The 15310-nt window shown below is 39.2% G+C and overlaps 1 protein-coding gene across 4 annotated transcripts in view; it reads left to right on the forward strand.

Moving 5' to 3' along the window:
- The window catches only part of VTI1A (vesicle transport through interaction with t-SNAREs 1A), a 235111-nt gene that overhangs the window by 149554 nt on the left and 70247 nt on the right, over positions 1-15310 (forward strand). For 2 of the 4 annotated variants that reach the window (XM_063307161.1, XM_063307162.1), the window contains 2 exons: positions 2207-2277; positions 2931-3003. In XM_063307161.1, coding sequence (XP_063163231.1) covers positions 2207-2277; positions 2931-2996 — 137 coding nt within the window. In that variant the 3' untranslated portion in view covers positions 2997-3003. The remainder of the gene's footprint in view (positions 1-2206; positions 2278-2930; positions 3004-15310) is intronic. The other 2 variants (XM_063307159.1, XM_063307160.1) reach the window with 1 other exon arrangement.

Here is a 15310-nt window from a genome sequence, read left to right on the forward strand (position 1 = left end):
CACAAAAATATTACACTTGTAATTGTGCATAAGTATACTAGTATGCTTGTTATAGGAAAGGGATTCAGACACTTCATAGAGCATCAAAACAATTTAAAAAATGCTTTGTGATTATTTACTCTGTTAAAGTGGTACCAAACCATATTCTCATTTATGAAACTGTTACTTGCTCTAGAACGTTGTGAATTATATATTCCTTGTACAATTGGAAATAATTTCACTGGAAGTAAATTAATTAACCTTTCTGCTTACTATCTACCATCATCCCAGTGACCCCCCTACATCCTTGTGCTGTTATTCCAAAGTAACTTTCAAGGATGTTTTCTTAAAGGAGTGCACAAAAATGAAGGCTGTTTTATTTCATAAACTAAATGTATCACATGAATTTTTGGATCCAGGCTTTTGTATTGAAGCTGTATAATTTACAGCACTGTTAATCTGAATTTGCTTTGCAAAAATCTTGCTGAATTTAGTAGAATCTCTGAGTTTATTATATTATTTCTATGCCTAACCAATTTATTGTCATTTAAACTGTCAATATATAATTAAAAAAACAGTGACTTTCTGAGCCTACCAGTTTTAGTATACATATACTGTATATTTGCTACAAGACAATGCAACTATTTCAATTCTTTGACCTCTGGGGCAATGTGGAAATAATCATTGAAAATATCACACATAAATGTCATAACAGTTATTTTGGTGATAGTCAAGTGACATGGTCCTATTTTATTTAGTGACATATTCAGCCATAGAAATGAAAATAAAATACACTATTTGTCAAATTGACAGCTCTCTGTTCTTGATTATTGGTAATCCTAATTGTTGACTGGATAATTAGGCAATAAACTTGACTATTAAAATTTCTAATTGACTTATTGTCTCTCTTTTAAAAAGGGATTGAGGGGCCAAATGTGTTCTCTGCATTTCTCTTTAAAATCATATAGCTTTATTTTTTTCTTTAGTTTGTGCATTTTGCACTTTGTGTTACACTTTGTGTTACAACAGATTTCATAATTACTAAAATAGCCTTGTCTTTTTCTAGGCTGCTGCTTCAAGTTGTCTCTGCATGTATTTGCATGCCTGGCCACTTGCTTCGCAATTTCCCCATGATTTATCAGTTCAAAAAGAAGTGTTCTTTGTGCTCCAGCACATTCAAAGTACCTCTTTCAAAGGTCTTTCACAATGCTAATATTGAACCACCTTTTGCTTCTAGAGATATGCAGCTAAAAATAGAGAGTAGGAAGCCAGTATGAATGACCTGCCTCTATGGATGACCTACCTCTTCAGTCATGTCAGCTCATGATTAGACATAGTGGGAAATATTGATATTGTTTAAACTTACAAGGTTACTGTGCATATCTACTGTCTTTCCGGAATACTTTAATTTTATTCATCAAACCAATCAAAGAGCAGCTAGTGTAATGAACACCTCTGCACATATAGCACTTGCTATTTCCTTTTCAGTGCTATAACTCCCAAACTTCCAAACTGTTATTTAAGTAATTTTGGAAAAAAATTAAAATAGTTTATAAATTGGACCTGGAAGCTCTTGAATATTCCACTGGCAGGAAGTCTCTCTGCATATTATCATGTACATACATGCTGGTGGAATAGAACTTTCCCACACAGTAGTGATTCCCAGCTGTTCATCAAAAGTATATCTCTATTAAGAAAGAGCTCTCTATTCTTCCTTATCCCCTGTGCTCAGTACTTTGCATTACTTTGCATCTACTACTGTTTATGTAGTCTTATTGTCCATGGAAGAGAACAAGGAAGTCCACTTCTGCTAGTTGTTTCTGAAAGGATCCATATGTGAATACGGAGAGAAATGGAGTTTTGTTAAGTATGCATGGCTCATAAACCTTAGGAAGAACTGCTGGTCTTATAAAACTCAAACATCTTGGAGGTTTTTCGAGAGTGGGCCTTATAGATCTCAAAGTTCATGAAGAATTCCATTTAAACCAAGCTACTCATTCTTCAGTTTTGCCAGTGTTTATGAAGTCCAGTGCACAAATTTGTTAACTGCTAGTTTTTCACTTTTTATGATATTTTAAAATTATTCTTATTTTTCTGGTCTCAGTTTATCAAATTTTGTATTTAAATTTGTGCTTTTGTATTGCAGATGTTATAAAAGTATTGTCTGTTTTTCATTTGTTGTATTTCACTTGTTGGCTTGTTTTTCTTTTTTTTCCTCTTCATGCAGAACATATTGGTCAGGACATATTAGAAAATCTCAGTCATGACAGAGAGAAGATCCAGCGTGCTCGAGAAAGAGTAAGTTTAACTATAAGATAAGAAATCAGACTGGAACTCAGTATTCACAGATAATATTAACGAATGGGAGTCCTTAATGCTTTTTTCCCATAGAGCTTCTGAAATGTCTTATCTTTTTTGCTTCAGACCAACATTGTGCATCCATAAAAATTATTATTTGTATTATTATTATTATTATTATTAATCTTCCTGGCTCCAACCTACTCTGGGCAGCTGAAGTTCATACACAATTTGTCAAGCAACAGACTTTCCCACTCTGTTACTCAAGAACTTCAGATACCTAGGATTAAAGTATGTGTTCTAGCAGTGGCATAGGTCTTCTCCATTATAGAAAAACATAAGATTGTGGTGGTTTTTATTTAATTATGAAATTTGTCATCTGAAAGTATCAGATTTAATTCTCAAATTTCAAGTGGGCCCTTCTGAATACATATCATCTGCTTCTGCTTCTGCTTCTTCTTCTTTTGGGGGGGGGTATGTTCTTACTTTTTTTAATGCAAGCTGCTCAGAGTCAGGTGGTCTCTAAACTGTAATAAATAAATACATAAATAAAATAAGTGAAGATTCTGCAGAGCTACAAACAACTTGTGCTAGCAAAATTGAACTCAGTGTATCTGAACATTGTTCAGTCTTAGAATATTATTCCTCCACAGCTTAGAGAAACTGATGCAAACTTGGGAAAGAGTTCAAGAATCCTTACAGGAATGTTACGAAGGTAAGGGCAAGGTAGGGATCCTTTCTTTTTCTTTTTCTTCCTTTTTCTTATATAGATTGATAGATAAAATTTATAGTTTTTATCATAGTTTTGTATAATTTCAAAATGAGTTGAATTCTCAGGTATACACTTGTACACAAAAACTATATTTTAAATACATCCATTTGTTTAAGGGGTTTGCTTTCTCTGTCCCTAAAACATGTACGTTAAATGAAAATCATAATTAAAATAATTATTGAATTTATTGTATGTTCTTTCTATGCACGTTTTTGTTTCTAATGCAAGGACAGTTCCTGTGAACAAAAGGAACTGGCCTGATAACATGAGCAAATAAAATAAAGTTGATACTGTAGCCCAATAGAAGTCTCTTGTACTCTTCTTGCAGAGCAGAGAACACAAGCTCTGAATGTTTCTTCTTTCCTATGGTAGAGAGGTGTCGGGAGCCATGGAGATGCCCTGGAGAAACCAACCAGAAGCTATTAAGTCCAAACCAGGGGCAGAACCATGTGTTAAGCTCATAAAGTCAGGAAATTCTTAGAGAGACTAGCCTGGGGTATAAAAGGGAGAGAAGGGAAAACAAAGGTAGACTTGCAAGATTCTGTTACTATAGCCTTCTCAGTAAAATAATTCTGGTCTTCCTGTGGAACCAGTTTCCTGGTCTAACTTATAGGGCTGAGAAGTAGTCTGTACATGCATTCAAATCTCCCATTTCCCATAAAGGCATACTGCCTGCCCTTCAAGAATGGAGCTATGTTGTGTTACATTCTTATTACCAAAGTGTGGAACAGTTTGAACTGTAATTAATTTTAATTTGAACTGTCAGCTTTGAGTACCCTCTCCAAAATATGTGGATTTTGTAACACAATCAAGATAAAAACTGTAGACTGTTTTTTTTTTTTTTTAAAGTTTATGCAGTCAGTTTATTAGGTACAAGAACTATACAGGTAGTTCTGGCTTACTGACCAGTCATTCTGCAATCATTCAGAGTTACGGCGATGCTGAAAAAAATAACTTTATGGCCCTTTTATGACCATTTACTACCTTCACAGAGTCCCTCAGTCATGTGATTGCCATTATAGTCAGTATGCTTTGTCCTGTGCCCGACCTGTGGTTTTTTCTCCTCCCATTTGCAGAGCAGAGAGATTGGAAAGAAAGAGATTGCAAGAGAGTAAGGTGTTTGCTTTTCTTCACATAGAGAACAATGTGATTGCCCCAGCAGGCCGGGGTTGGGAGCCACAGGTACACTACACAAATAGCTTACAGTATTCTCTTGAAATCTCCTTCCCCTCCAATCTCTCTGTTCTGCGGGGAGGGGGTGGGGGGAGAGATATAAAGCAAATGATTTCTGTAGGCAATCTCTCCTTTGCCTGACCCTCTCCCCCTGCAAAGAGAAAGAGATTTCAAGACAGCAAGCTGTTCGTACTTCTACACATCATGAGCAATGTGCTCATGCCTTCTTACAATTCCTTCCTCTCCAATCTCTCTGCCTGTGGGGGAGAAGGGTCAGGCAAAGGATAAATTGCCTACAGAAATTGCTTGCTTCCCCCCCGCCCCCAGAGCAGAGAGATTGGAGAGAAAGGTATTTCCAGAGAGTAAGCTGTTTTGTGTAGCATGCCTGCAGCTCCCAGCCCTGGGCCGCTGGTACAATTGCCTTGCTTTCAATGTGTACAGTAAGCAGGCAAGCAAGCTTTCCAAAGGGTGAGGGAGTGATTAGGAGGCAAACAAAAGCGGACAGTGTGAAACTGAGTAGTCTTGTCTCTTTCCATCCAGAAAGCACAGTTGCTGTCATGTAATTTCCCACTCAGTGACCGCTTTGCTTAAGGCCAGAGTTGCTGGTCCAATTAGGGTCCTTAAGCAAGGACCACCTGTAGAACTTGTTGCTGTAGGTTCTCATTAAATCTACTGATATTTTAGTTTTATTTTATTTTAGACTCTTCCAAGCTTTAGCCTAAATGTTTTGTCGTACAGATTAAACACTATTAACATATAATGGTGGTATGTTCCAGAATTCTTGAGTTTGGTTTGATTGTACCTGAAAAAGATAGAAATAACCAGCTACTTAAATGTATACACTACTGGCATATTATTTAATTACATATTTAACCAATAATTTCTTATTTTTTTAAATAAGAATTATTCTTTCCTGTTGAAGAGCAGTCTATAGCAGTCTATGATTATGCTATAAGATTTGTTTGAAAGGTTAGGGCAAAAATCTAACTTAAAAAAAAATCAAAACTGTTCTTAAAGTGGTTGATCCACTTCATTTTTCACAGTAAATTTTCACAGTAAATAAAGATTCTTATCAAAGAATTAGTGCCCAGTGTATGTCACGCTTCATCCACATTCTTGCTTCCTTCTTCAAGTTGCAAGTTACTTATATACAGCCATTTATCCTGATGTTCACCCCATTGTTTGTATGGTCTCCCAAATGAAAATAGTATTGTGACATGAAAAGTACTACTTAAGCCATGAAGCACATATTTAACTTCCCATATTAAGATTACTGCATATTATGTTACTTAAGATATGTACCCATTCTTAAGTCTCTAAAGATAAAAAAATAGGATTGCTTTTCCCCCCTTCTTTGTACAATCAGATTACAAAGGTAAACTGCACTTTGTGCATCCATTTCACAAACTTCTCACAATTTAGTCTCTGAACTGTAGCATACCAAATTCTCTGATTAAGAGTAATATGTAAATGACACAAGCTAAATTCAATATCCATGGAGAAAGGAAGTGGCAATTGAAGGAGATGGTTCAGCGCCTGTAGACAATCAATATAATAATAATAATAATAATAAATCCTTGGGCAAGCCTATATCCTCCCTAGGAAGGGGCTGGGATATGAGCTGTAACAAATATTCTGCATATGTCTCCATTTTGTCAAATCTCATTAAAGGGGCTTCTTGCCTTATGTCAGTTGAGCTGTCCAAAAAACATTCATCATTTTTAGTGTAAAAAAAACTCATACAGTTGTTTAAATAATATCATATTAATGTTAAAGTTCAGCTGTCATTTAAGAGCATGGCTTAATCAGACATAGCATTTAAGAAAAATAGTTTTTTCAGGCTTTACTTCGCTTTCAGGTTGGCAGATTCAAATAAGGATTTATGGGTTTCTAAACTAATGTATTTTCCCATGTTTATGCTTGATGAACCTCAGCTTTTCTTTCAGGCGAGTGGAGTCCAGGAGTCCGTTATTTTCAGCAAAATAAAATACTTTTTTTTCATTCTGGTTTTGAATACTTTTGCAACTTATTTAGTGAAGGAAAGAGAAAAACGAACTATAACCTCTGACACTTTTGTGTGCTTGGGAGTCTGTGTTAGGAGTCCTAGTTTATAAGTGTTCCATAAGCCAAATAAAAAACGATGTTTGTGAATATTCATGGGGTCCTGTTCTCAGACAAATGCATTATGTAGTCAAATGTTTAAAAAGATGTGTCATTTCTTATATATATTTGAGAAAGACATTTAATTTCTTTCTTTACAAAGGTAACCCCTATATAGACAGTTTTACCTGCCAGAATAGAAAGGCAGGTTCAACTTTTAATTTTACAAGTGAATGCATTGGTGAAAGTGATACAGATTTGTATGTTTTTATCATTGTGATACTGTGGGGAGGTAATCTTATAAGTATGCTGGGGAAATTATCTCTTGTCTGAAACAGGTATTTTCATGAAACACAATTTAAACTTGCTTTATAAACATAATGAGAATATTGAATTATAGTTTTCTAGAGATAACAATTTTGCATGGTTGCTTAGGATCACTTAGGCATAAGAGATAAAAAAGGAGGGAGGAGACAAGCTCTCAGTAATATCTAGCACTCAAATTTCTGGAAAATAATAATTATCAGGGAATGGCAGTTTGCCTTTTCCTGATATGGCTTTACTTCTAGATGCCGTGTAGATATGTACTCAGTTGCTGAACTGAAAACTGGAGAGTTTTATTTTACTTTTGTCAAAATACAGTTTGTTAAGCTGAAATTGGAAAACCTGGCTGCATGTTAGCTCCACTGATTCATTTGAAAATATATATTTACCATCTTGGTTTTATGCCATGATATTCTATGGTGAGTTTCTTATCTAATTACTGAACAGATTCATCACCTGATTATTAAAAAAAATAGTGTCATGGCACCTTAAAGACTAAGAAATGTATTATTCCATAAGTTTTCATGAATCACTCCTTTTCATTAGTGGCACAGATATAGTTCTGAGGAAAGGGTATATGAATACAGCTGTTGTTGGGGAATAGAAGAGGAATGATGAAGGGAGAAATGAGGGATAGAATTATTTCTAAATAGTGACTATGAACAAACAGTAGTTAGATGTGATATGGATATTCTTTTTTGAATAGCATATATTGTGATAAATGTTGGGCTGTTTCAGCCATAAGAAATGGTGTTAAATTTTCTAGTGCATTCTAGCTCATCTGTTTCACAATGATATTATCCCTTAGATAACAAGAGCCACATCTATGATTAATTAATAGAATAAAATGAGCTACTTTTTAGGAATTTGGAAGATAAGTGATTTTCCCCCCAGGTATTCTGCATATGTGTGTGTGTGTGTCTGTCCGTCTTTGAGTCAGTGTTGACTCCTGGCAACTGCCTGGACTAGTCTCTGCAGTTTTCTTGGTAAGATTTCGGAAGTGGTTTACCATTGCCTCCTTCCTAGGGCTGAGAGAAATTGACTGGCCCAAGTCACCCAGCTGGCTTTGTGCCTAAGGCAGGGCTAGAAGTCATGGTCTCCTGATTTCTACCTGATGTCTTAACCACTACACCAAAGTGGCTCTCTAGGAATTTGGAAGATAAGTAATTTCTCCACAGTTACTATTATATAATCAGACCTGCTGTCTTCCAAAATGTAACTGGTACAAAATATAAGGCTCACCAAGATTACAAATGTGTTCTGCTAAATCAATATAATTCTGTCTGGTCACACATAAAGAAAATTATTTCTTCACTCTGATTTTCATATCCAGTTATGAAGGCTGACATAACATTTTAATATTTTGTTAAAATCTGTCATAAAAAACAAAACAACTGAATATTTTCTATTATTTTCTAAACAATAGATAAAGAATGAGAGCTAGTAAAGTATGCAAGAATAAGCCTTCCTTGATTCCAGCAGTCTAGTTAGTTAACAATTAAAGTGACTCCCAGTCCTTTCTAGGCTTTCAGTATCACTGTTTTTCCCCTAGAATTCCTAGGGTGCTAATTTCTAATCTAGAAATATATCATGGATGGAAGCAAAAATGAATGCAGAAAACATACTAATGAACTAATACAAATGTCTTGTCAAAGGTTCTGTTTGCCCTGTGTCCAAAAATATATGGTAGAACTGGAAAAGGGGAATTAAATAGGAAAAGGTGTCAAAGATAAGATATATTATCAGGGTTAAGGCTCCTTGAACTTTTGTACTATAATTAGGAGGATAAGAACGTTAACTGTATGGTCAGAAATATTGTTTCATTTAAAAAAATGATAGATAAAACATTTGCTAGACTTAGGTGCAATAGTACAAATCTTTAGGGAGAAGGTATTTCATTATTAGTGATTCCAACCAGAACGCAAGTAAAGCTTTGAGAAAGTTCAAAAATATATTTGTCCTTAAGGATAAGGGAATATATCAAATGAATTTAGGAAGAAGAATTTCTTTTAAATTCATCTTTTGAACTGAGTTCTATGCTGTCATTTTAATTGTACAATAGTATCTTCTGTATTAAAGATGTAATTAAATACATACATAATTTAAGTATAACAAACCATGTTCTTATATAGTGCAGACTTCATATTAAATATAAAGTCATTTTTTTAATATAAAGAGCAGACATTTTTCTTTCAAGGTGGTTTAGAACTATTATATATACTTCATGATCATACATACAAGAGTGAGACCATGTTTATATCAACAGAGGATTTATGACTGGCATTGGGTCTGTAATAAGTATGTTTGTGTATTTATTTCCAAAAAAATACTTCGTTTGAGTCAGCAGTTACATTTCTAGCTACATTTAAAAACAACTTCTCAATGCTAAAAATACTTAAAGTTAAATGAAATAGCCTTCTGTCTTTTTAGTGGAGGTTTCCAGGTTCTTGGATTCTTGTGCCGAAGGAAGCTCAGCTAATCCTCGTATCTGATATTCTGCTGACATACAAAAGCATTTGTATTTAGATGGAATGTTGGGTTTTGTGCTTACTTGTAAGCAAGCTAAATGGCTTTAATTCTTCTTTAAATTTTACTGAAGTTTTGACTACTTATTTTTAATTAAATTGTATTATATTTTATTGCATAATATTTACATAGTGGCCAAGTGAATGTTATTTTAAAGTTAATTCTATAGTTACTACGTAAGGAGGCCCTGTGGCCTTGCTCTTCAGCCCTCTTCCCCAGCCCATGTTCTTTAGCAAATTTTAAGAGGTGACAAAAGAAAGAGGCAGAAATGCTTATTTGCGTGGTATAACTCTGTTCAGATGTTTCTTCATTCAATAATTAAGATTTTTTTTAAAAAAATGGGAAAGCCTTAATAATTATAGTGACTTTATAGTAATTTATGCCATAGTGTAAAGCTTGCTATTTTTTAGGACAGCACACTTGACTTATGTCTAAAGTTTTATTTTTCTATGGACATATTATTATGGTCTAAGTACATGTTTTCATCTGTTGTTTTAAAATTGTTCTTTTAAATATGAACATGTACTTGGTTTCATTATTTTTCCCTTATATATCATCTGGAATTATTTGTCCGTCACCATCAACTTTGACCATCTGTGCAGCTGGAAATACCATTATCCAAATCACAGTTTTCCTCCTACAGCAAGGTCCCAGTGGATGTTTCCCTATGCTATTTCCTTCAGACAACATGTACAAAGAATGTGATACATCACACTGGCTAAAATATAATGAAATCCTTGTGGTTGCCCTTTCATTGAGACATACTTAGTATCATTAAGAGGTTAGAGCCTTCAAATAGTTTGTAGTCTGAAGTCTCAACATATCAAAATACACAACACTATGCTAAGGCAAAAACTAATTTCTAAAGTAGGCATCTGTGCACTTTATAAAAATATGTATCTCAGGCCAACAAAGAGGTGTTACAAAAAGTTGCAATATGAATAAGCAATTCTTGCACAGCAGAAGTTATCTATAATTTACTAAAATGTTTACATTGTGAACTCAGGCTTGTCTAAATAGCCAAGAGTTGAAGTACCAACTTCATGTAATACCAATGATAATATATGTTGCCAAATTTTATGGCAGTGTTTTCTGAAAATCTTGTATTACCAGCTAATTTAGAGTTTGCAGGATGGATACTGAAGCAGGAGGACATTAAAAGAGGTGCCAGGACTGAAACAAACAGTATCATGTTTATTTAAATTGTCCCTTTTAATTACCTACAGAACTAGGGGCACCTCCTCCATCTGCCACGATTAGCCCAAATGTTGAAGACAGTCTCCAGAAAGGGGTTGCTTTCACTGGGCAAGTTTTATAGTCCTGCAACCTCTCTTTCCCCCTCCACCCCCATAGTTGCTCAATTTAGGCATCAGCAAGGGAAGATGACTTATTGATGAGGATGAAGTGTCTAGCAGGCACTGGGCGCCTGCTATGACAAAAGAAGGAAATAATTATCTAATTGGGGTTAGAGCTGGAAGTTTGTTGTCTCACAGCTTGCAAGAGTAAATAGGAAGAGCTATTAGGAAGAGCCTAAGCAGTCTCTCTTCCAGGTGTTAATTGAAAGATGCAGGTCAGTCACAGGACAGGCAGTCAAGAGGACAAGGAACCCAGATAGCAGTAATGTTTATTTGCACATCTGAATTTCATAGTAGAGCTGAAGATGAAATATGAAAGTGTGTGAGTAAGTTAGGAAAGGAATGGAAGAGACAGCAGACATAAGCAATCAGGTGATAGAAGCAAGTCCAGTGGTAGCATACCTCATAAATGACAACTTGGGTCAGGTGGCAAGAAATCTGGAAAGAAGCATTTCAAATCATTCAAAAAGATTCCACCTTAATGAATCCACTATACATGGTGGGAAATTCCTTTTACAGTTTGCAGGGTTCTACCCCAGCCTAGCTTTAAAGATGCCTAATTGAATTCTGTAGGAGGAAAGCCATGTTAATTTGTGATGGCAAAAAAATCAGAGAGTCTAGTAACACTTTTTCTGCATCAGTGAAGTAAGTTTATGCCTTTTAATAAAAATTAATAGTCAGAAAAGGTTCTACCACACCTTTTTGCCTACCTGAAAGTATGTACAGTAGTTCTTGTGTCCTTAACTTGACCTAGCTGTATGGGGCTTGACATGAAGTCCCCTAGGTGTCATGTTCACCGTTCCAATGTTACCTCTGCATCGTAACGTTTCGCATGTCATTTGGCTGATGCGTGTTTCGTCTGGGAGGGGAGGAGGATTCCATCTCGTGGGATTGTTATGTGTTGGCAGCTGGATTGGAATGTATTTGGGTTATCTCGTGTGTTCAAGGTTCCTTTCCCAGGACATCAGCAGAAACGGTTACCAGCACCTGGGGGTGGGGGGAGTTTGCAACGGCAGGGCAAGGGGAGGGATTACGTTTGAGCCGAGGGTTTTTAGTTTGTATTTGGCGCGCTTTTGCTCATTCTCAGCTTTCTCTGTATTTGCATACTATTCTTTAATAAATCAGATATCATTAAGTCCCTGCTTGTGAGTCTGAGTCTATTAGGGTAGGCAATCCTTACATAAATCTGAGAATCTCAAAAAATTTACCGTTAGCCCCTTTCCAGATTTATTTTGTGAGGGAGAAGTGCTAGCGATGAGCAAACCAAATCCCCAACCGCAGAAAGCGAGGAATCGAGCGAGGGGGAACCCGACTCCACAGTGATAAGAACAGAGAGGGTCCCTACTCGGGAGCTCTCGGAAATTCGGAAGATGTCAAGCTCCAGCCTGGGAGAAGAGGAGGTTGGAGGTAAAAGAGCCCCTGACCTGACCGGCGAGTCGCCAGGCAAGTTGATCACCTGGGATGAAACACAGGGACCCCTACCAGGGACGTCCAAAACGTCTTGGAAACAGTGATACCCGATGTCTCCAACTGTGGTGAGGCAGGAGGGAAAGGAGGATTCCCAAACCCCTGACCGTATAAGACTGGTGGAGGCCAAATTGGAGTCAATAGAATTTATGCTTCAGAAAATATCAATGGACTGGGGTCCTCAGGAGAGGAGGAGAGGGGAGTCTAGTAATAGGCATTCATCCCCTTCTTCGGAGGAAAGGAGTAGAACCCGGCACAGAGAGGAGGCAAGGGCGCCGAGGGTGCGAATTTCAAGGTCCCCTCCTCGAGAGCGGAGATCCCTGGGAGCTAAAAGAAAGTCTGACCGCCCAGCTGTGGTGAAGGGACCGCCCGGAGTGGGGGTTAAGGACTTTACAGTTAAATTTGACGGAGATCCAACTAAGTTATCATTCTTCCTTACTAATGCAAGGAGTTATATGGATGAATGGGAACCGTATTTTCATTCAGAAAGAGCCAAGATTAATGCCATTGCCACTAAGCTGAAGGGGCGGACTGCCAATTGGTATGTGCAGTTATGTCAATCGGATGCTCCTGAGCTGGAGGAGTTCGAAGAATTCCTATGGGCATTGAAGCTACACTTTGAAGACCCGTTAGCTAAAGAAAGGGCAAAACGGGCGCTGAGGGAGCTTAGCCAGGGGACACGATCAGTAGCGGACTATGCTCTGGAATTTAAGGCTCTGGCTGGGAAGGTTGAGGATTGGTCCCAATCTACCTTAATAGAGCTATTTAAGGACGGTCTGAACACGAAGGTCCTGAGGTGGTCGCTCGGTAGGGACGACCCAGATATCCTGTATGAATGGATTCAATTGGCAGGGAAGGCTGAACATGCCCGTGAGACCTTCGCTCACAGGAAGGTGATGAGATATTCCGGGCTCAGCAAGGGTTCCCGCCTTGCTGCGCCTACTGGAAAGTCCGGTCAACGTGCCTGGGAGGAGGAGAGGGAGCGCCGTTATGCGAAAGGGCAGTGCCTCCGATGTGGAAAGGAAAGTCACCGAGTGGCGGCGTGCCCGAAGGGCACGACCATTGATCGTTCGGGGAAGCCGGCGGGGAAATCTCCCTCCCTCCCCAGGAAAATGAAGGCAGCCAAGGCTGAAACTGAAGTGGAGGAGGTTCCCTACTTCAGGTGCGAGGGGGAGCCCAATCTACACCAGCCGGCGGGAAACGCCAGCCACCTGCTCTAAAGAGCGCCTGTGGGCAGGTGGTGGTGGACGGGCGCAAACATGTTTCGGTGAGTGCCAACTGTCCCACACTGAACGTGAAAGTGAAGTTAGGCTCCCGCACCAGGACAGTTGAAGTTTGGGCATTGATCAATTCGGGGTGTTCGCGTTGCTTGATGCACCCTGATGTGGTGGCTGCTCTGGAGTTACCCAGCTTTCCACTGCAGCATCCCATGATTTTCACCCAGCTGGATGGTTCTACTGCGGAAGGGAAACCAGTCACCCATTTCACGGGAATGGTGGCGTTGCAATTGGGCAGCCACCGTGAGGGGCTGCAGTTTGTGGTGGCGCCTGTGGGGCATCCCCTAGTCATTCTGGGGATTCCTTGGTTGGTCCAACAAAACCCCTATATAAATTGGGTGCACAGGACTTTGACTTCTGGGGATGGTTTCTATCAAGCCCCTGGGGAGGAAGATGCTCCAGAGGCTGCAGTCGGGAGGGTGGCGGCAGCAACCCCGCATTTTGCTGTCACACCACTGGAGGGCTTGCCGGAGCAATACCAAGGCCTTGCAGATGTGTTTGGTGAGAAAGAAGCGGACCAACTCCCACCCCATCAAAAAACTGACTGTGCGATAGAGTTGATCCCCAACGCTCAACTGCCCAAGCCGAAAATTTATGCCATGACTCAGAAGGAACTGGCGGCGTTGAGGGAGTTTGTGGACAAGAACTTGGCCAGGGGTTTTATTGAACTGGCAAATTCGCCAGTAGGTGTCCCCGTCTTGTTTCGGGCAAAGAAGGATGAGACATTGAGACTTTGTACAGATTACCGCGGATTGAATGCGCTCTCGATATTAAACAAATATCCTCTGCCGTTAATAAAAGACATGTTAGCACATCTGGCTAAGGGGAAAATCTTCTCTAAGCTGGATTTGCGGGAAGCCTATTTCCACATCCGCATATGGGAGGGGGATGAATGGAAGACTGCTTTCAATTGTCCACTGGGTTCTTCTCAGTATAAAGTTTTGCCTTTTGGGTTGGCAGAGGCACCAGGGGTGTTCATGCAATTGATCAATGAAGTGTTACATGAACATTTGTTCAAGGGTGTACTGGTCTATTTGGATGATGTTTTGATTTATACTGAAACGGAAGAGGAACATGAGCGCTTGGTGAAACAGGTGCTTAGCAAACTGAGAAAGGCTGAGCTCTATGCTAAGCTTTCTAAGTGTGAATTTCATAAGACTCAGCTTGACTACCTGGGGTACAGGATCTCTGACAAGGACATTGAGATGGATCCTGCGAAGATTCAAGCCATTTTGGGGTGGGAGCGCCCGCGCACCCGTAGGCAGCTCCAAAGTTTCCTTGGGTTTTCCAACTATTACCGCCAATTCATCCAGGGGTTCGCAGAAATTGTGTTGCCTCTTACTGACTTGTTACATACAAAGGGGTTGGGGGACACCCGCAAGGTAAAGAACCCGGGGGCATTGCTCAGTTGGACAACTGACTGCCAGTTGGCTTTCGACAAACTCAAAAGCCTGTTTACTGCTGAACCCATTCTTCAACACCCTGATCCCACTAAACCCTTTGTGGTTCAAGTGGATGCTTCTGATTTTTCAATTGGAGTGCTCTTGCTGCAAGCGGATGCTGACAACCGCCTGAAGCCGTGTGTGTATCTGTCCTGGAAATTTTCCGAGATGGAAAGGTGGTGGCACGTTTGGGAAAAGGAAGCTTTTGCTGTCAAGGCGGCTTTGGAGGCATGGCGCCACCTTTTAGAGGGGGCTAAGTGTCCTTTTGAAGTTTGGACTGACCATAAAAATTTGGAAGCGCTCAGCGCACCCCGGAAGCTTAGTCCTAAACAGATCCACTGGGTGCAATTTTTTAGTCGCTTTGATTTTAAATTGAAGTTCATTCCAGGTAAGAAAAACTTCCTGGCTGATGCACTTTCCCGCCTACCCCAGGATGCGGTCCAGGTACCTGACATTGTGGGTACGGTGTGGACAGAACCCCAATTGGGTTTGCAGGCTGTCACACGCAGTCAAACTCGTGCGCAGCTGCCTCCTGCGTCAGTTTACCGGCTGGGGGGAGGACTCCAGTTCCCTCTCAATTACAACAACAGTTTCTAC

The sequence above is a fragment of the Candoia aspera genome, chromosome 6, assembly GCF_035149785.1.
Source record: "Candoia aspera isolate rCanAsp1 chromosome 6, rCanAsp1.hap2, whole genome shotgun sequence".
NCBI classification, from domain to species: domain Eukaryota; kingdom Metazoa; phylum Chordata; class Lepidosauria; order Squamata; family Boidae; genus Candoia; species Candoia aspera.